Source organism: Artemia sp. Qi Xiang Cuo, chromosome 20, assembly GCF_049724085.1.
Source record: "Artemia sp. Qi Xiang Cuo chromosome 20, ASM4972408v1, whole genome shotgun sequence".
Taxonomy (NCBI): domain Eukaryota; kingdom Metazoa; phylum Arthropoda; class Branchiopoda; order Anostraca; family Artemiidae; genus Artemia; species Artemia sp. Qi Xiang Cuo.
In genome coordinates this window covers 52,133,901-52,154,432 of record NC_142813.1, presented here as the reverse complement: position 1 = coordinate 52,154,432, position 20,532 = coordinate 52,133,901, and the positions used below count along the sequence as shown (strand labels likewise).

Below are 20,532 nucleotides of genomic sequence, written 5' to 3'. Positions count from 1 at the left end.
GGTTTTTCTCCTGAATGAATTCTTTGATGCCCAGATAAATAAGAGTTAGAGGCAAAGCTTTTTCACATACTTGACACTAGTTTCTCCAGAGTGTGAATTCTGCGATGAATTGTTAAATAAGAACTTTGACGGAACTTTTTAATACAAATAACACACAGGTAATGTTTTCCCCTTAATGAATTCTTTGATACTTAGATACTTCAGGGCTAGAAATGAAGCCTTTTTTTACATACTTGACACTTGAAAGGTTTCTCCCCAGTGTGAATCCTTCGATGAATTGTTAAATAAGAACTTTGACAAAACTGCTTCATACAAATATCACACATGTAAGGTTTTTCTTCTGAATTAATTCTTTGATGCCCAGATAACAGAGAGTCGGAGGCAAAGCTTTTTTCACATACTTGACACCTGAAAGGTTTCTCCTGACTGTAAATTCTTCGATGTATTGTTAAATAAGAACTTTGACGGAACTTTTTCATACATATGTCACACATGTAAGGTTTTCCCCCTAAATGAATTCTTTGATGCTTAGATAGTTCACAGCTAGAAATGAAGCATTTTTCACATAGGCTACTTGACACTTAAAAGGTTTCTCACCAGTGTGAATCCTTCAATGAATTGTTAGATAAGAACTTTGACGGAACTGTTTCATACATATATCACACATGTACGGTTTTTCTCCTGAATGAATTCTTTGATGCTTAGATAGTTCACAGCTAGAAATGAAGCATTTTTCACATAGGCTACTTGACACTTAAAAGGTTTCTCACCAGTGTGAATCCTTCAATGAGTAGTTAGATAAGAACTTTGACGGAACTGTTTCATACATATATCACACATGTACGGTTTTTCTCCTGAATGAATTCTTTGATGCCCAGATAACTGAGAGCTAGAGGCAAAGCTTTTTTCACATAGTTGACACTTGAAAGGCTTCTCCACAGTGTGAATTCTTCGATGAATTGTTAAGTAAAAACATTGACGGAACTGTTTCATACATATATCACACATGTAAGGGTTTTCTCCCTTAGGAGAAATGCGATGCATTGTTAAATAAGAACTTTGATGGAACTTTTTCATACAAATATCACACATGTAAGGTTTTTTCCCTGAATGAATTCTTTGATGCTTAGATAATTCAGGGCTAGAAATGAAGCATTTTTCACATACTTGACACTTGAAAGGTTTCTCACCAGTGTAAAAACTTTGACGGAAGTGTTTCATACATATATCACACATGTAAGGGTTTTCCCCTGAATGAATTCTTTGATGCCGAGACAACTGAGAGTTAGAGGCAAAGCTTTTTTCACATACTTGGCACTTGAAAGATTTCTCCCCAGTGTGAATTCTTCGATGTATTGTTAAATAAGAACTGTGATTGAAGCTTTTCATACATATATCACAGTTGAAAGGTTTGTCCCCAGTGTGAATTCTTCGATGTATTGTTAAATAAGAACTGTGGTTGGACCTTTTCCTACATATATCACAGTTGAAAGGTTTGTCCCCAGTGTGAATTCTTTGGTGTTCATACAGATCAGAACTTTGGTTGAACTTTTCCATGCAAATATCGCACTTGTAAGGTTTCTCTTCAGTGTGAAGTATTTGGTGTCTCGATAGAATAGAACTATTACTGAATTTTTTTCCACACGTTTCACACTCAAAATTCTTTTCTCCAGAATGAGTTCTTTGGTATTCAGACATATCATGCATCACTAGGATACGATCTGATACTCCATCTTGAAAATCTGTTTCTTGTTTTAGACATATATTGATAAGGCCAGGCATACTAGGTATTCCATTTACACTGTTGGGTAGATCATTCTCAGACAACGATGAGACAGAGATGTCTAAAAAAAGTCAAAATAAATTATTGCTTTTTATGTTTGTTCATTAACAATATATTTAAAAATTGATCTGCAACAGTAGATTAAAAATTCAGCCTGCAGACATTTGCATGACTTTGCCTCAAGTAATTAATACATAACCGCTAATCTGACACTTTTTTTTATTGTTTTTTCTTTACTGATAACAGTTTTTTTTAAGTCGCTAAAACTATTTTTAAAACTTAAGGAATTTCAAGGCTCATTTTAATGAGATTACACAAAAAAAATATCTAAAGTGCTTTTATTTATTTATTTTTTGTTCACAAGAAACATGTATCTATCAGCACAAACCCTAAAATCCGGTCCTTTTTTCAGAAAAGAGGCAGTTGGCTTAGAAAATGTTACTTTCGTAAACTCCGCTGCATTAAGCCAGGTAACAAAAAATAAAAGTGGGATTCCTAATATTTTCCTTGGTGTACGAAAAGACACCTTTGATTTCGTCTCATTTCTATTAAATTTGCAATTAAAATTTTAAAATGGCGCAAAAAAAATCTTTATTAACAAAATTTTATTCTAAATACGAGCTAGTCAATATTTTAATTTTTAAATCAACTAATTTACATAGTAGCATATTCCATTATAATAATTCCAATCATTTGTAAATTGAACCTCAAACTATTTCCTGCAAACGTGCAAACATGTCAAATACTAGGCTTAAATATTCGTTAATATATATATATATATATATATATATATATATATATATATATATATATATATATATATATATATATATATATATATATATATATATATATATATATATATATATATATATATATATATATATATATATATATATATATACATTTATATATATATATGTAAATATATATATATATATATATAAATACATATAAATATATAAATATAAATATATATATATATATATATATATATATATATATATATATATATATATATATATATATATATAAATACATATAAATATATAAATATAAATATATATATATATATATATATATATATATATATATATATATATATATAATGAAAGATCTTAAGCCGAACTGGCCAGCCATGACAAAAAACCAACAAAGAGAAAAATCTCTAAAAAAAAATAAAACAAAAAAAAAAAAAAAAAAAAAAAAAAAAAAAAAACAAACAAACGAGACTGTAGCCAGTGGAGAGAAAAGAAAACAACAAAAACAAAACACCGCGGATATTGCGACTTTATACAAACAAGGCGTCTTCAGCACGAAAGAAACACAAAAAGAACAAGATAAAAAAAAACAAGAGAAAACTAAAAACCAATAAAACCACCACCAAAAAAAAAACAACAAAAATGTACACTTGGCGAAAACTGATACATGTAGGGACAAGATGCTAAAATAGAGTTACTTAAGTGATGACACCAGAGTATCTGAGGAAAAATAAAAAAACTGTAAATTAATTTAATTATTCTGTTGCAAAATAATCCCTTTGTTAGCCATTACTGAAGCAAATTATGTTGGTCTAGCAGGTAAAATATTCCCCTGGTGATTATTTAAAATCTAAAATCCCTTATTGACTGTTGATTCATTCTTTAGAAGGATATCATAAATTGGATCAATATTTAAATTACCCGTGTCCCTATTTATGGAAAGGTTAGCAAACATATGTTTTTTAATTTCTATGGCTTCCCTGGCCCATTGGGTGCACCCCTTATCATTAGAAATAGCCAAGGCTTCATCAAATTTTACAAAATGATCTGGTTGAAGCCAAATATGCTCTGCTAAAGCTGAAACGAAAGTTTCTGAAGGCTTGCTTAATTGTAGGGTTTTTTTTCTATTGAGTTTCGGTGTTCAATAAACCTTTCAACAAATTGTTGGTGAGTCCTACCAATATAGAACTTCCCACAAGAACACGGAATTTTATACACCCCACTTATTAAATTTCCCCGAGTTAAATCCTTACCAGAACTAAAAAACTACCCATTGGCCTCAGCGATTGGAAACATGTATCAATACCAAATTTACGTAAAACCCGTGAAAGTTTCTCATCCAAACCAGGTACATATGGTAATGAAATGAAGCTTTTTGATACAACTAAATCTAAAGACTGAGAAATCTCAATAACCCTACTACTATGTTTAACCCGTCTATTTTGAATTAGTTTATCAATGAACTTAATTGCATGACTATTACAAAACAAAATATTCTTCAAGTATAACAATTCCGAATTTATAAATTCTTGAGAACCAATTTCAAAAGGCCTATTCACTAACAAAATTACAACCCTCCGTTTCACCGACATAGGATGACCAGAATGAAAATTTAAATACTTATCATTGTGCGTTGGCTTTCTATAAATCCAGAAAAGTAAATGGAGATTCCTTTTAATTAATAAAATATCCAGAAAAGGTAATTTATTATTATCCTCAAATACAACTGTAAATTTAATATTATTATCAAAACTATTTAAATGCTTACATAAAAGGTCTAAGGAGTCCAATCCATGTTTCCAAACGCACACCACATCATCCATGAACCTACCCCAGAAGCATGGGGAGATTCTAAAACTGTGTATAGCGTAGGTTTCAGTGGTATCTAGGAGAATACTTGCCAGTAAGAGAGAAAGATAAACCCCTAATGGTAGCCCAAAAATTTTCATATAAAATTCCCATCTAAAACCAAACTAAAAAGAAAATTCATCTAATAGACTAATTATTATAATAATGACTTTAATACCCGGCATGGCTCCCGTACCGTATATATAAATACAGGCGAAATATCCGCGTTGTTTTGTTTCTGTTGTTTTCTTTTCTCTCCACTGACCACAGTCTCGTTTGTTTGTTTTTTTTAGAGATTTTTCTCTTTTTGGTTTATATATATATATATATATATATATATATATATATATATATATATATATATATATATATATATATATATATATATATATATATATATATATATATATATATATATATATATATATATATATATATATATAAAACTACACACCAAAACTATTCTAAATCTCATTGAATTTTTTGACAAAAGAGACAGGATAGACCTATCCCCAACTCGGAAAAAACAAAATAGTATTTCATAATATGTCTCATTTGTCAAAACCAAGAACCAAATTTGTTCTCATACACAACATTCAAAATGTTTTTCCCCGTTATACGTTATCTGGGGAATAAGTAGGTTAGAAAAAGAAGTGAAACTTCTTTCATATTTTTGACACTCTAAAGGTATCTCCTGAATTCTTTTGACGTCATCTTGTCGGAGGATTTTTAACACAACATTCGACTTTTGTTCACCGTTTATGGAGCAAGTCATGCGTCACTTGGAGTTCGCGTCGCGCCCAGTATTTCTAGGCTGAATTATTACTTCTTATTTTAGACATGAAGTGGGGACACATGGGATGCTAGGCATTTCATTTCCTTGCTTAGGAAGTTTATTGTCTATCAAAAACGACACTCGTGTCTACACTAAAAAAAAGTCGAAATAGATATTACCTTTAAAGTTTGTTTACCAGCAATACATTTGATATTTAATTCTACTTTCATATAACAAATTTACCAGAAAAGAACATATGATTTTCTAATTTGAAATGTGAAGCTTGTAACGATAATTAATTACTTGGACCTTCTGAGTCCTTGTTGACCCTTTTTAAGAGTCAAACAAAAACTTGCTTATTAATAGTTTCTTTCAGGTGATGCTAGAAATTTTAAAGTCAATACAGATATTTAAAAAGTAATTTAGTAATTTGAGACTTGTTTTCCCAAGGTCTCAGAAAAAAATTACCTTGATTTTTTTATGTCATAAGAAAGATATCTATTAATAGACCCAAACTTCACGCTCTCTGATAAGAAAAGGCAGTAGACTCAAGATACCTGAGCTTAAAACTGTTGGCTCATCCGGTTTGGCTAAAAAATAAGTGCAAAAAAAAGATGCCATTCCCAATATGTCTGTTTCAACATGATCACTGATTTCTTATAAGATTCAAGATTTCTTCAAGACTAATTTCATAAAAAAAAGTTCTTAAACTGTCAATAAGCACCAAAAAGATCTGCATTGACAAGTAAAAACTATCAACAATTATATCAATTAACTCAAATTATCGCTTATCATAGGCAGCACAATTGCTAAGTAAAGAACGATGTTGGCACAATGTATTATTTATTTTTTTCCCAGACCAGGGCACTTCGTATCGAAGGAGCTGTCGTAGAAACTTCGAAAACGGCTCATTCAATTGGAAATTGGAACGGCTAGTGCCCGTTTTAACAGTCAAAAGTGATTGAAAGGCAACTAACAACCCTTCCACGCCCACCCGTTCTCCAACCACATCCAATCAAAATTTTGAGATAGCCATTTTGTTCAACGTTGTTGATTTCCACATAGTAATTATGTTTTTGAGGAGGACACTCCCCCTACAGCCCTCAGGGCAAGGGATGCAAGTTATGCCCTGGGGGTATATAAGGTTTTTATAGAAAGCTTTGTAGTAGAAACTTCAAAAAGGGCTCATTCGATTGGAAATTTAAAGGGCTAGTGCTCTTTTTAAGTTATGCCCTGGGGGCATATCAGTTTTTTTTTATAGTAAGTTTTGTAGTAGAAAATTCAAACAGGGCTTATTCAATTGGAAATTGAAAGGCCTAGAGCCCTTTTTAATAGTCGAAACTGATTGAAGAACAACTAACTCCCCTCTCACACCCACCATTTCCCCAAACACAACCAATCAAATTTTGGGATAGCAATTTTGTTCAACGTAGTTGAAAGTTCTGGAAATTAGGTCTTTGAGGATGATAACCCCCCCCTCAGAGCCCTCAGAGCAAGGGTTATAAGTTATGCCCTGGGGATATATAAGGTTTTTATGGAAAGCTTTGTCGTAGAAACTTCAAAAAGGGCTCATTCGATTGGAAACTCAAAGGGCTAGTACTCTTTTTAAGTTATGCCCTGGGGGCATATGAGGTTTTTATAGAAAGTGTTGTAGTAGAAACATCAAATAGGGCTTATTCAATTGGAAATTGAAAGGGCTAGAGCCCTTTTTAATAGTCGAAACTGATTGAAGAACAACTAACTACCCTCTCACGCCCACCATTTCCCCAAACACATCCAATCAAAATTATGGGATAGCAATTTTGTTCAACGTAGTTGAAAGTTCTGGAAATTAGGTCTTTGAGGATTATAACCCCCCCCCCTCCCCACAGCCCTCAGGGCAAGGGTTATAAGTTACGCCCTGTGGGCATATAAGGTTTTTATTGAAAGCTTTTTCGTATAAACTTGAAAAAGGGCGGATCCGATTGGAAATTCATAGGGCTAGAGCCCTTTTTAATAGTCGAAAGTGATTGGAGGACAACTAACCCCCCTCTCAAGCCCACCTTTTCCCCAAACTCATCCAATCAAAATTTTTAGATAGCCATTTTGTTCAACATAGTTGAAAGTTCAGGAAATTAGTTCTTTGAGGATGACAACCCCCCAACAGCCCTCAGTGCGAGGGTTCTAAGTTATGCCCTGGGGGCAAAGGAGGTTTTTTTATAGAAAGTGTTGTCGTGAAAACTTCCAAAAGGGATCATTTGATTGGAAATAGAAATACCTAGTGCTCATTTTAATAGTTGAAAATGATTGGAGGGCAACAAACCCCCCTCTCACGCCACTTCCCCAAACACATGCAATAAAAATTTTGAGTTATACATTTTGTTCAACGCAGTTAAGTTTTGGAACTTATGTCTTTGAGGATGATAGCCCCCTCAGAGCCCTCAGGGCAAGGGTTGTAAGTTATGCTCTGGGGGCATATAAGGTTTTTATAGACAGCGTTGTGGTAGAAGCTTCAAAAAGGGCTTATTCGATTGGAAATTAAGAGGACTAGTGACTTTTTATTAGTCGAAAGTGATCAGAGGGAAAATGCACCCCCCCCATGTCCATCATTTCCTCAAACACTTAAATCAAAATTTTGAGATAGCCATTTTGTTCAGCGTATAAGAAAGGCCTGAAAATTATGTTTTGGAGGATAAAAAATCCCCCCAGCCCTCAGAGCAAGAGTTGTAAGTTATGCCCTGGGGACATTGAAGGCGTGATCATACAAACTTTGGAGGGGGCTCATTGGATTGATAATCAGACGCTCTAGTGCTCTTTTTAAGAGTAAAAGTGATCGGAGGGCAGCTACCCCCCCCCCCCACACACACACACACGTCGTATTGTCCCGAAATGCATCTAATTGAAATTTTAAGATAGCCATTCTATTCAAAATAGTCTAGATATCATATAACAAGGCTTTTGGGGTTGGAGCAAACCCCAGAGATTAGGGGCAAGGGTTGTAAGTTATGCCCAGGAGCCATTTAAGATTTTTATGGAAGGGATGGTTGTTTAACTTTAGAAGAATTTCAGCCTTTCCCCCTGAAAAAGACTATGTCAATATAAAACGAACAGAAATTAGTTTAAAAAACTTTTTCCACAAAAACGGTTTTTCAAAAAAAAGTAAAGAACTCCATTAAACCAAAAATGAACAAAAATAGAATAAAATTATCTACCAAGCAGACAACTACCACAAATCAGTATCAATAAATAAACGAAACCCAAAATAAACAGAAATTAAAATAAATACCAGAGTCAAACTCAAAAAGAACCAAAATTATACCGAGTAGGGTTCTAAACCCTATGCTTCCTAAAACCTAGAATATAATTTGCAATTTACTGAAAAAATTCTTTAATGTTTTCACTTTTATAACTTTAAGAAATCAAAAATTAATTGAGATTTTTTGGAATAACTATGAGCATATGTATATTAGACTGACAATGCACATTTTTTTCAGTAAATTCATTGGATTGTCGGCGTTTCATTCACCATTCATTCATGGCGAAGAACAGGCACTTAAAAAAAAAAAAATCCGAAACGTATCTTAAACCAAGAGCAAAACTATCTAAGAGACAGCTGCAACCTGAGATTCCTCCAACAATATTTCCTTTGAAAGAATTTTCCTCTGAATTTTTTCAGAGGAAAAAAAATACTTTCATGCACAAAATTCAGACAAAATTTTAAATTCTAGATTTACGCAATATCAAGCGTTAAAAGGTAACTGAATTTGGGGTGTGTACCCGTGATAACCTTGACCTATACAATCAGAAATTGTTCCATATAATGTTCAAGCCGGACTTCTCATGACACAGGGTCACACCTGATGAGGCAAAAGTCAAAAAAATACTTTCATGCACAAAATTCAGACAAAATTTTTAATTCTAGATTTACGCAATATCAAGCGTTAAAAGGTGACTGAATTTTGGGTCTGTACCCGTGATAACCTTGACCTATACAATCAGAAATTGTTCCATATGATGTTCAAGCCAGACTTCTCATGACACAGGGTCACACCTGATGAGACAAAAGTAAAAAAAATACTTTCATGCACAAAATTCAGACAAAATTTTAAATTCTAGATTTACGCAACATTAAGCGCTAAAAGGTGACTGAATTTGGGGTGTGTACCAATAATAACCTTGACCTATACAATCAGAAATTATTCCATATAATGTTCAAGCAAGACTCCTCATGACACAGGGTCACACCTGATGAGGCAAAGACTCAACAATAGTCAATGTTCTCTATTATTTCAAATCCCCAGCAGAGGCGAAGTTCAAACAACTTAAAGTTGCATAATCTGCAATTAAAAACATAATTCTAAAATTTTTTGTGATTTTTGTGCCTTCAAAAATATTGAATTGACTCAGCCATACCAACTAAAATCAGATTTTTTTTTAATTGGTTATCTCCCTTTGATTGCAAAAAAATACACTGCATATTTAGATTTTATTTAACTATGGGTATTTCAAACTTCTTATGCAGCGAATTTGTCTCTACTAATATAAGCAGTAGACATAATACCATAGGGAAATTCATTTTCTAAAATATTCTGGTTGGATCCGTATTAAAAAACTAGAAAAGAGCCCATAGTAACCAAACGATTCGAAACAGTTCTCATAAAAACTGTCTTGCGGGCACCACTGTCCAGCGTTCAATTATTGTAAGAGAGAGAAAACAAGACTGAGGTTGATGGCTATACTGATTTTTTGTTCTAGAACACAATTAGAACACAAGATCTTATGTCCCATCCTCCCGATTCTGGATTTACAGTATATATTTCTTTCTAAATGTGAGAGGAGTGTAAAAGTAAACATGAAAGAAAGTTCAAGGAATCTTTCAGTTTTTTCGAAATGCCTAAGGATAATTATCCTATTTTGGATTCGCACATGGACACAGTACATCTTAACATATTTGTAAACATACCTTGGCCAATGCTGGCATCAAACTCAAGTTTGACAGGCTCAGATTCAGGCTTTATTTTATCAGTAATCTCTGGAGAAATAGAAGAAATACTTTCTTCTTGTTTAGGCAATAAAATGGAAGCCTACCATTCAAGAGGATTTTCGCTATCACTGGGGAATCTGTCTTCATTTTCTGGAAAAAATTACAAGTAAATTCACATGAGAATCCATACAAGAAACCAAGCACAATCCTTTTACCATATTTTAGCATCTGACATAACTCTCATATTGCACTTTAACATGATGAAAAAAGCTAAAATCAGAAAATATTTATAGAAAACAAAGATACTAAAAATAAATTAAATAACAATCAAATATTAAACTATTAAAAAAAAAATTATATTAAAAAAATCTTAAAATATCTTTAAATCTTAAAATAACTAAATTATCTTAAAAAAGTATAAAAAAAATAACAATCAAAATTTAACTATCAAACGTTTGTCATAATAACAAGCATAAAAACCTTGTCCATCCAGATAATTTCAACAATCTTCTACTTTTTACGCAGTAACAATGAATGGAGTCACATCAGATACTATACTTTCAGGTGAAACTAACTGATCTTTTAAGATAAAAGGGCCTACAGTTTCTTCTATTATGCATTAATAGACAAATATGACTTATAAACTAACAGGTCTACTTGTGTCATTAATTTTCAATGTCATAAAATATGATGATCCATTCTCTTAAAAAGGATTTCCCCCTCCCTAAAAAAGGAAGAAAAAAGATTTAAAAGAAGCAAGCTACAAATATTCCCATCATAGATCTTGCCATGGATTCTAACCATAAACTTGGAAAGAGAAAGTTCTTAATAACTACAATCAGCAAAACGCCCTTCCCCCTTTTATTCCAGAATTGACCAATTCCATACATTACCCAAAAGCAAACGTACCATATAAAAACTACAGAAGGAATACATACTACTAAAATAAAAATATTCCTTATAATAACTAACAATTACTAGGAGAAATCCTGAGAATTGCTAAGCAGAGGCATGTGCTAGATGCATGAGCTCTGTAGCAGTAAGGGTTCTTCCAAACAAACATGAGGATAATTCACTATTGATGGGATCCAGTTAAGTACAGAGAAAGAATCTATTCTTCTATATTTGACAAAAACAATAAATGATAAATTCCTCTCAGAAAAAATAAGCTATTAAGTGAGATGTGAATTGATATTTTATCAAAAATCAATGTAATAAATTATTTCAACACAACCCACCTTCACTAACATAAAAATTGAATCCCTTAAATTCAAAAATTATACAGTACAATCCATGTTTATGGCAATTTTAGTTGCAAGGGTTAATAGTGGGATGATATCCAAGCTCCCTCGTGATCTGATAGGATTAATCAGTATTGGAATTATCTCTCCAATCATTATACTATTTATAATCATGAACAGACACTAAAATATGGTGGGTAGTTTCCCTATCCCCTCTTTTTTTTCTTTTTTAAATCAAAATCTCACCTCCTCTCCTCTCGGTGACATAAAAATCTTTTTCATTTAATTTCAAACTTTAATGTCACAATGTCACCTACACTAATTTAAAAACATCTTTTATTTTTTGATTTTTGGATTTGGGTAGCCAAACATAATTGACGAAGACAAGGTATACTACAAAAAAAAATTAAAATCACATTATAACATTTACATTATAGAATTTAAATCAAAATTTTCAAATTTAAAACTCAATTTTATTCATCCATTTCACATCTACTCTCTCCCTCCATGCTCGATTCCGTCTCAAGTCATCCACATAACTTTCAAGCCAAACATTCGCCAAATGAATTTTGACCTGCTTCTGACGTTTCCACATTTTCTATCACATACATGCTAACACTTGTCACTAACAAACACCTATCCCCTCTTTAAACATACAAAAGGAAAAAACCAACTTGCACAGAAAAAACAATATTCACACTAGTACCAACTGCTGAAAAACGTATTCTACATTCATTGCTCTATTTTACATGCTAAAACAGGATATAACTAGGATATATAACTAGGAGCTTCTGATTATAATTGTCAAAAATCAATTACCTTCCTTAACACCTATATGCTCATAAAGGTTAGTTTGGTCCATTTTTCAACAATCAAATCGAATTCAAAGCTAGCTTTCTTGATTGAATTTACTCTTCCTGTTTGACCAATTCTTCACATGCTTAGAGACAATTGGGACAGCTACCTTTAAAAGCAAGAAATCTTTACTTGTTGGCAAAGCTTTTAAAATCATTTACAACGTTTCAAATGAAAACAGTTATAATTGAAAATACATTAGATACCATTTATCACCAAGAGCAAGAATACCTCTGGATTCAAGAAAGCTATATTTTATTGTCAGAAATTTTAGGCCTAATTTGCAGAAACATTCAGTATTAATTATATTATAGTAACAAACATAATTAAATTACAAAACACGTTTAATACACAATGTATTTGTTGATATGCACCTAAATCTATCAAATACAAAGGTACAAATCTTTCACAAATGAGCTTCATCCAAAAAAAAAAAATGAATTGGAAAGGTATAGAAGGAACAACTCTTGAGGTATAGAAGGAACAAGGTATAGAAGGAACAACTACAATTAAGAACGGATGTAAGGAAAAACGGTGATAAACAAACTTGGATCATTGTATATCTAATTGTACAATGACAAATTACACCTGACGACAAGGAAAAAACATGCTTACCTATCTGATTGATAGTGGGTCATGACGTTAAGACGGCCAGATCGGAGCCCATTTACTCTGGTACCACTTCAAACAAAACAACATACAACATACAAAACAACATACAACACGCCTAATTTACGTTAAAAAGAGGGAAAGGAGGACTAGGCTAAATTTTTCATCAAACTACATCACAGCTCATTGTTGCACCAGGTTCGGATTTCGCCTGCTTTGCTTGACCTTTACAGAGTTCATGTTTAAAAAATGAAATATTGGGTCTTCCCTCCAGCTGAAAATTTTTAAAGTATGGTATCTAGTGGGGGGGGGGGGGTATGATTGAGAAGACATGAACCAAACTTGTATCTTAATCTTACTCCATAAAAAAAAAAATCTAGTCTTAGCAGTATTTTTCATCTCCATCTTTACAGCTATAATGTATCTGTGAAAAAAAAATCAGTTGTACCTTTTGAAACATTTTCCTACGGACTGTGAGTGTCATACCCCCCTTTGGGATATATTTGTCAGACCTTTTGATTATTCCAAGTGAAATGGCTATTCTAAGCCAATACCTGAAATACTGCAGGAGGTTAATAGAATATCCAGCATATAACAGCAACATGAGAAGGAAGCTGAATAACCTCCATTTACTTTTGAGCACTTAAAAAGTACACAGAAGCTTTTAATTTTCTGATCAAAGGACTTCCATCCCTATTTTTGGCAACCAACCATCTATACCTCTGGGGAATATTTTTCTGACCTTTTAATTATTCCAAGCAAAATGGCTATTCTAAGAAAATAACTGAAGTTCTGTAAGAGGTTAATGGAATAACCAGCACATACTACTTTCTGATCAAAGGAGTTTCATCCCGATTTTTGGCCACCACCAATCTATACAGAGTTATCAAGGGAAATATGACTAATTGTGGAGAATCAAAGAGAGAGTTAGAGCCCCTGTACTTTCTCAAATTTATGATTCTTGATATTTTTCCAGACTGATTCAACCCATACTGATTTTGTGAATTTCCTACTGTCTTTTCAGCAAATGCTAACTACCCCAGCCAAGTCTGACTATCCAAAACTATTCAGATCACATCTAACTGACAATTTTGAAATCTTTAACTGTTGTATGGCGTAAAAAACAGAAAGTAGGTGAGTTTCGCTCCTCTAACCCCACGGCAGAGCTTAACGTGTCAACTCTATAAACAGCGAAAATATTAGTATTATTGAAGACATTAATGCTGTCTCTAGCAAAAACTATCATCAAGGATTCGTGACAAGTCAATGGAAAACAAAACAACCTACAACACTGTCAAATCAAAAGCACCAGCCACCACTTTATATGGGACAGATAAAGACACAGTTCAGCAAACAGGACCAATGACCAGAGTGAGCAGCATCAAAACAAGCAAGTCCAGATTTTTTTGGCAATAACTCAAAACTTATAAGCTTGCTCATGAATTAAATGAGTTAAAAATCTGTAATTTATTCTAAGAACTGTAATATGTTCTTTCTGGCTTAGGCTGTTCAAAATCTAGAAGTAACAGGCTCAAAGATTCCAATGTTAAGATCCTGGGCTATGTTTTTGTATTTAACCCAACAGTCCCTGGAATGCAAGCATGGTATATTAGCACTATTTAAGAGAAGTTACAGAACACAGTCATCATACTGCCCTGGTAACTCACAATTTGTTGAATCTGTGTGGTTTGACCTGTGTGAGGATTATAATGAAGTGATAACTGTAGTAGGCTGCATCTATGGAAGCTCATCTACCTCATATGGAAAGAGATATCCTTACTGACCTGATCCTACAAACAGAAGTACAAATGCGGTTCTATTCATACAGTGTTTTCACAATCTGAAGCTCTACCAGATCCTCAATCAATCAACTAGATACACAGTTTTGCAGAGACTGAATCTACTGGATTTAGTGTTCCCATAGGGCAAAGATCAGTTGAGCAAATTTGAGCTAACATACATGGTGAGCTCACCCACCATGAGCTAGCCAAAATGGTGAGCTACTTACGCTTCAGAAAAATCAAATGTCAGTGAAACTCATGCCAAAGCCAAAAAAACTCCTTTTCATGACCCAAATATACCAGGAATGAAATAGGAAAGTACTAGAAAAGTGCGATAAAGGAGGGAAAGAGCAGAAGCTCAAAACACACTAATAAACTTAACTGGGCACCTTCATGGAAGCTTAAGAGTCCAAGCTAGCTGATGACAGTAAGAAAAACCCACAATCATTTCTAGAAGTATGAGTCCAATAACGACCATAGCAGACAGTCAGTAAAAACACTCTGTACAGATGGGGACAGGGAGGTGAACAGCTTGAAAAATGTTTCCAAATTTCTCAACAATCAGTTTTCTGTAATATAATATGAAATTAAGAAAAATCATTGATGTCCTTGTGATTTGAAAAAAATTGTACCATGAGTAAAATGCAATGTATTTAAAATACCAAAATAAAGTTCCTTCTTTCTAAAGATAATTCTGATTTCCTATAATTAAATTAAACCTAGTTTCAAAATTGAAGTCCTTAATCAGCAAAGAGAAAAAGTGTAGTCACCCCCTGACAAAGAACGGCACTATCCAGGCTTTAGATTTCGCTAAAAAAAAAATATGCTACGTACAATATTTCTAAGGAAGTTTAAACGATAGGAACCGTGTGAACGCCTGAATCATCAGAAATATTTAAAAGACATTATTGGACGACGGGTTCACATCCTTGGTCCACTCGGGCCAATGGTGAGCCAGTTCTTACGGCGCAGGAGAGAAGAGCTATGTTTGATAGTGGGGTAGAAGTGCTTTTTGAGATTATTCGTAAATGAGAGTCAAAACCACTCAGACAAAATTCTGATATTCTTCCATCGTTGTCACCGTTATTGTCATTTGAAGTAACCCATTGCTGTGCACCTAAGTATGTAAGTTCAATAAATCTATTGCCTTTTTATCTGTGTTTATTTCATTTTATATGTCTGCATCTAGTCTGATAATAGGTAATTCGTTCGCATGTCTCCAAGGTAAATGCTCCCAGGGAATCGGATCTCCAGATAGCTCGAGAAAAAGAGGTCACGTTTACATGGCTGTACATTTTATTTTCTCCCAATAATTGAGCGTGGGGCAGGCCTTGTTGACACAATCTTTAGCGCTATAAGCGTCGCTAGCGGAGAAATTACAAGGTGTAAGTTCACGACCTTTGGGCATAATATTGCCTTTGCCATGGTCAGTATTTAGTACCACACTTAGTATAGCCAGCCTATTTTTTCATCCCTACAAATATCAAAGTTTTCATCGCTACAAATGGCGCGAGTCGGAAATTGGAGGAAAACTGCGAACTAATTAGGCTATAAAAACTTTGTAATTTAAATTTAATTATTGGAGAGATGCAGACATATAAGTAAAGTGATTAGGCGTATAACCACTAGGCTACGACAGGAAACCCCTTATATCTCATTGGAGATAATAGCCTCCCTCAAAATAGGTTAAGTGAAAAAAAAAAATAAATAAATTTATCTTGAATCGATTAAAAAAAATGGCGGACGACCTTAATGACTTATTAATAGTGCAAAAATTAGTCGCGAAAAATATAGAAATAGCGAAATCTATCCCGGAGTACAATGGTCAATCAGATATTGACGAATTTAATATCCAATTGGCCCAGTTTGTACAACTAACAAAAACAGACCTAGGAGCGTTAGTCGACATGCTCCTACTAAGATTAAAAAGCCAGGCCTTAACCTTCCTAAAAAAGATACAACATACCATAGGCAATAACACCAACTTGCCAATAAATACGGTTGATAGATTGTTAAAAGCCTTTAAAGATATGTTTATAGACACCAGTTCCATAAACAAATTAAAACACAGAACAGTGAGCTTTGAGTTTTCACAGAATATAAGAGAATACCTTGATAATATAGGCATTTCTGTAGAGGCAAGATACGGAAGTGGTTCGGAGCAACTGTATGAAAAAGTCATACTAAATACCTTTTTGCAAGGGCTACCCCCAAAACTATATAGGGTGGTAATATCCAAAAATATTCAGACGTTGGATCTTGCAGTTCAGGAGGTAGAGCGATTGATCAAATTTGATACGATGGTCGCTAATCATAGTATAGCAAAAATAAATAGCCTAGGCGATTCAAACGCGACCCTAATCTTCAAGGACGATCAGCCATCCCCCAATTTCTTTTCAAGGGATAACTCCCCAATACCACAAAGAAATAAAACGCAAGAAATCGCTAGGCAGAGAACAGTACGTTTTCAGCCTATCAAACAATCTAATTACGGAAATAATCCTACAATAATAAGGTGCGATAATTGTAATCGTGTTGGCCATATCGCGAGAGAGTGCCATTAAGTCCCCAATCGAATGCCAAGAATTGCTGTCGGTAACACACAAAATTACGGCAACCATTTGTTCGGAAGAACAAATTTTAGCACCGGTCGTGCAATAGGCTATAGCCAGGGGGGATTGCACCAATCAATACCTTACAACACGTACCAACCAAATTTGTATAACCCTCCCCCCAACAGACAAATTGATTACCGATTTGAAAACCAAAATAATCGCCAAGGCCAATATAATGCAAGAAGGCCATATAGAAATCACGAAAATTTGCCGACAAAGAATGAAAATTTTGCAAACCAACGGCATTGGCAATCAACGCCAGCAAGCGGCACTGAAGCAGGACACCCAAGTTACCGTAATAATACATGGCAAAGGCAGGCAGGTGTAAATCAATTAAACATGCATAAGAAACCTCATATGTCTGAATACCTATTACAGGCACCGATACAAGAAATAAATCCTCAGGGAAACGTTTCAGGCCCCTCAGAAATATAAATTGGACCCAGAGGGTGCCAGGAATATTTAATAGGTCCAACACAATATTAGTGCCTTCTTGTAGTGATATTAATAACAAGTTACCTATATTTAATGATTTCTGTGTAGAAAATGTTTATTTTAAGGCTTTGATTGACTCCGGTGCAACAATTAGTATCATAAACTCTTGCGTATTTAATATGTTGCCTCAGCATATTAGACGACAGAGGAACCCTAATAATCCCAATTTAACAAGTGTGACAGGCCATAAATTAAATGCAAAAGGTTCAATTTGCCTAAACACAAAAAGAGACAATAGAACCTTTATGACAAATTTTATAATATACGATAACTTTCCACATGAGCCTATTATAGGCGCAACTTTTCTAAGGTCTAATAGAATACTATTAGACGTGCCTATCGAGAGGCTTGTCCACCCATCTAAGGTAGGGGAAGAAATTTCTACATTAAGAAATTGTAACAGAGGTTACGAAGACAATGTAACAGTAAACAAAATTTCTGGTGGAATAATGTCGCAGTATTTTGAACCACATGTCTCGCAAAGACATGGCATAGTTGGAAATTTGTTCAATTACCCTGAGAGACATTGCAGAAATGAAGTAAATTTAAATAATAAAAGTATTGAATCTGCGAAAATAAAAATAGGAGATATGCGACAGTACAGGTCAAACAAAATCAAAAAAATAGCGGAATTGTGGAAAAACATAGCAAAACCCACCATAACGCCGCAAGATGCCGCAATGGCGCAGCATAGTGCCAGTATGAATCTAATAAACAATGAAAATAAAGAGAAATATTACGGATTTACGATAAGGAAAACAAAAGTCCCTCCCAAAACGATGCAAAAAATTCAAATATCATAGATGATTGAGCCAGTCAGAGGCAAATCAGAAATATGGTTTGCGACCCCATCTGAAGTACCCGAAAATCTGCTATGCGAGGAACAGATTATATCTTATGACAAAGGAGAAGGTTTTATTTGGGTAACCAATAACCATGAAAATGATAAAATTACAATTAAAAAGGGGACATGTTTAGTTCAAATCCAAGTTTTAACGGAGAATGATTTAAATACATGGGAAAATTCTAAAAGAAACCTAGTTAACGGTATTAAAACTTCAAATAACGAATATCCTTTGACTAAACAACAATTTTTAAACAAATTTAATATGGATCATATTACGGACTTGGAACTTAAGAAAAAATTATGCGAATTATTATGGAATTTTAAAGATGTGTTTTGTGCATCTGAAGATGACATCGGGCTGATACCATTTTACGAACATTCAATTTTAACGACCAGTAATCCCGTAGCAAAACAGCCATATCGTGCCGTATAAGCACAAAGAATGGTTCAAAAATAAAATTTAGGAATTAGAAAAAAAATGAAATCATACGCCCAAGTATAAGTCCGTATAGTGCACCAGTGATCCTAGTATAAAAAAAGAATGGAGATCTTAGACTCGTAGTAGATTATAGAGCTCTCAACAAACAAGTAGTTAGCGATAATTTTCCTTTACCAAGAATAGATAAAATTCTAGACTCAATTTCAAGCAAAAACAAAATTTTTACTTCTTTGGACCTTACCCAAGGCTACCACCAAGTGAAAATAGCCGAAAAGGATGTCCATATAACTACATTTTCAGCATCCAAATATGGTTCATATGAATACTTAAGAGTACCATTTGGGCTTAAAACAAGTTCAAGCGCGCTATGTAGACCCCTACTACACCTGTTAAGAGGATTGAAGAATATAATTCATTTTGTTGATGATGTTATATGCGTGGGAGAAAACACTAAACAGCATTTAGCAACGTTAGTTAAGGTGTTCGATAAGTTCAGACAAGGTAATTTAAAATGCCGTTCTGAGAAAGTAAATTCATTTCAACCTAAAATTGAATTTTTAGGAGTAGTAGTAACCCAAGGAGAGATATCCCCAGACCCTGATAAAATAAAATGTGTTGAAAACGTCAAGCCCCCCAGAACTATGAAAGAATTAAGGGGAATTTTAGGTCTTACTAGCTACTTTAGGAAATTCGTATGCAATTATGCCCAAATTGCAAAACCCCTCACGGAATTAACTAAAGGCAATTCCCATAATGTTACCTGGTCCCAGGAAGCTCAAACTTCCCTAGACCGTCTCAAAAAGGCGCTCACTTCTGAACCAATTTTATCACTCCCTGATTTCGAAAACGGAAGATTTGTGGTTACAACGGATGCTAGTTCAAAAGGCATTGGCGCAATTATTTCGCAAATTCTCCCCGTAGAGAACCCTTATCCTTTATAGGAAACGCCCATGCAAAAAAAAGTAGAAAAAGGTAGCTGCTACTTGAGTAAAACCTTATAAAAACGCGAAATTAGCCGTTTAGCCACAAGCTTTAAATTGTTATCTATATTCCACCTCTTGGACAAATTTAGACATTATTTAATTGGTAGAAAAATTTAGACTACGATCAGACCATAAAAGCTTGCAGTACCTGAGCAAATTTAAAACCCCACGGGCATTCTAGCTAGATGGATTATGAAAATCCAAGACCTAGGTTACGAATTTGAACATTTAAAAGGTAACAAAATGTAGCTTGTGACTTTTTGAGTAGGTACCCAAAAAATATTCCGTCGGAAACTGAAGAAAATGAAGTTAACGCTATAAATGCTAAGAGCAAACATGTATATTAAAAACCAAAGTCAAACACACGGTATAAGATAAAATGATTGAATATTGTCCCCTATCTTTAGAAAATATAAAAAGAGAGAAAAAAAGGGACGAAATGTGTATAGCACTAATTGATTAATTTGTTAATGATGATGCGTTACCGGATAAATTCAAAACTTTTAGAAAAGAGATAGATAAATTTTACTATGATCT

General features: G+C 33.8%; 1 protein-coding gene across 1 annotated transcript; it reads right to left on the bottom strand.

Annotated features, from left to right (window-relative positions):
* Positions 1–284: 284 nt before the first annotated feature.
* Positions 285–10,276, bottom strand: LOC148940346 (uncharacterized). Its single transcript, XM_089105807.1, has 2 exons — positions 10,110–10,276; positions 285–1,844 (listed from the first exon to the last, which is right to left on the bottom strand). Exon 2 carries the CDS (start codon positions 1,780–1,782, stop codon positions 784–786), a length of 999 nt encoding a protein of 332 aa, XP_088961933.1. The 5' UTR covers positions 1,783–1,844; positions 10,110–10,276; the 3' UTR covers positions 285–783.
* Between the last annotated feature and the right edge of the window lie 10,256 nt (positions 10,277–20,532).

Bases quoted from the DNA above. Each gene is read 5' to 3' on its own strand.
- LOC148940346 (XM_089105807.1), bottom strand. From the start codon at position 1,782: ATGCCTGGCCTTATCAATATATGTCTAAAACAAGAAACAGATTTTCAA.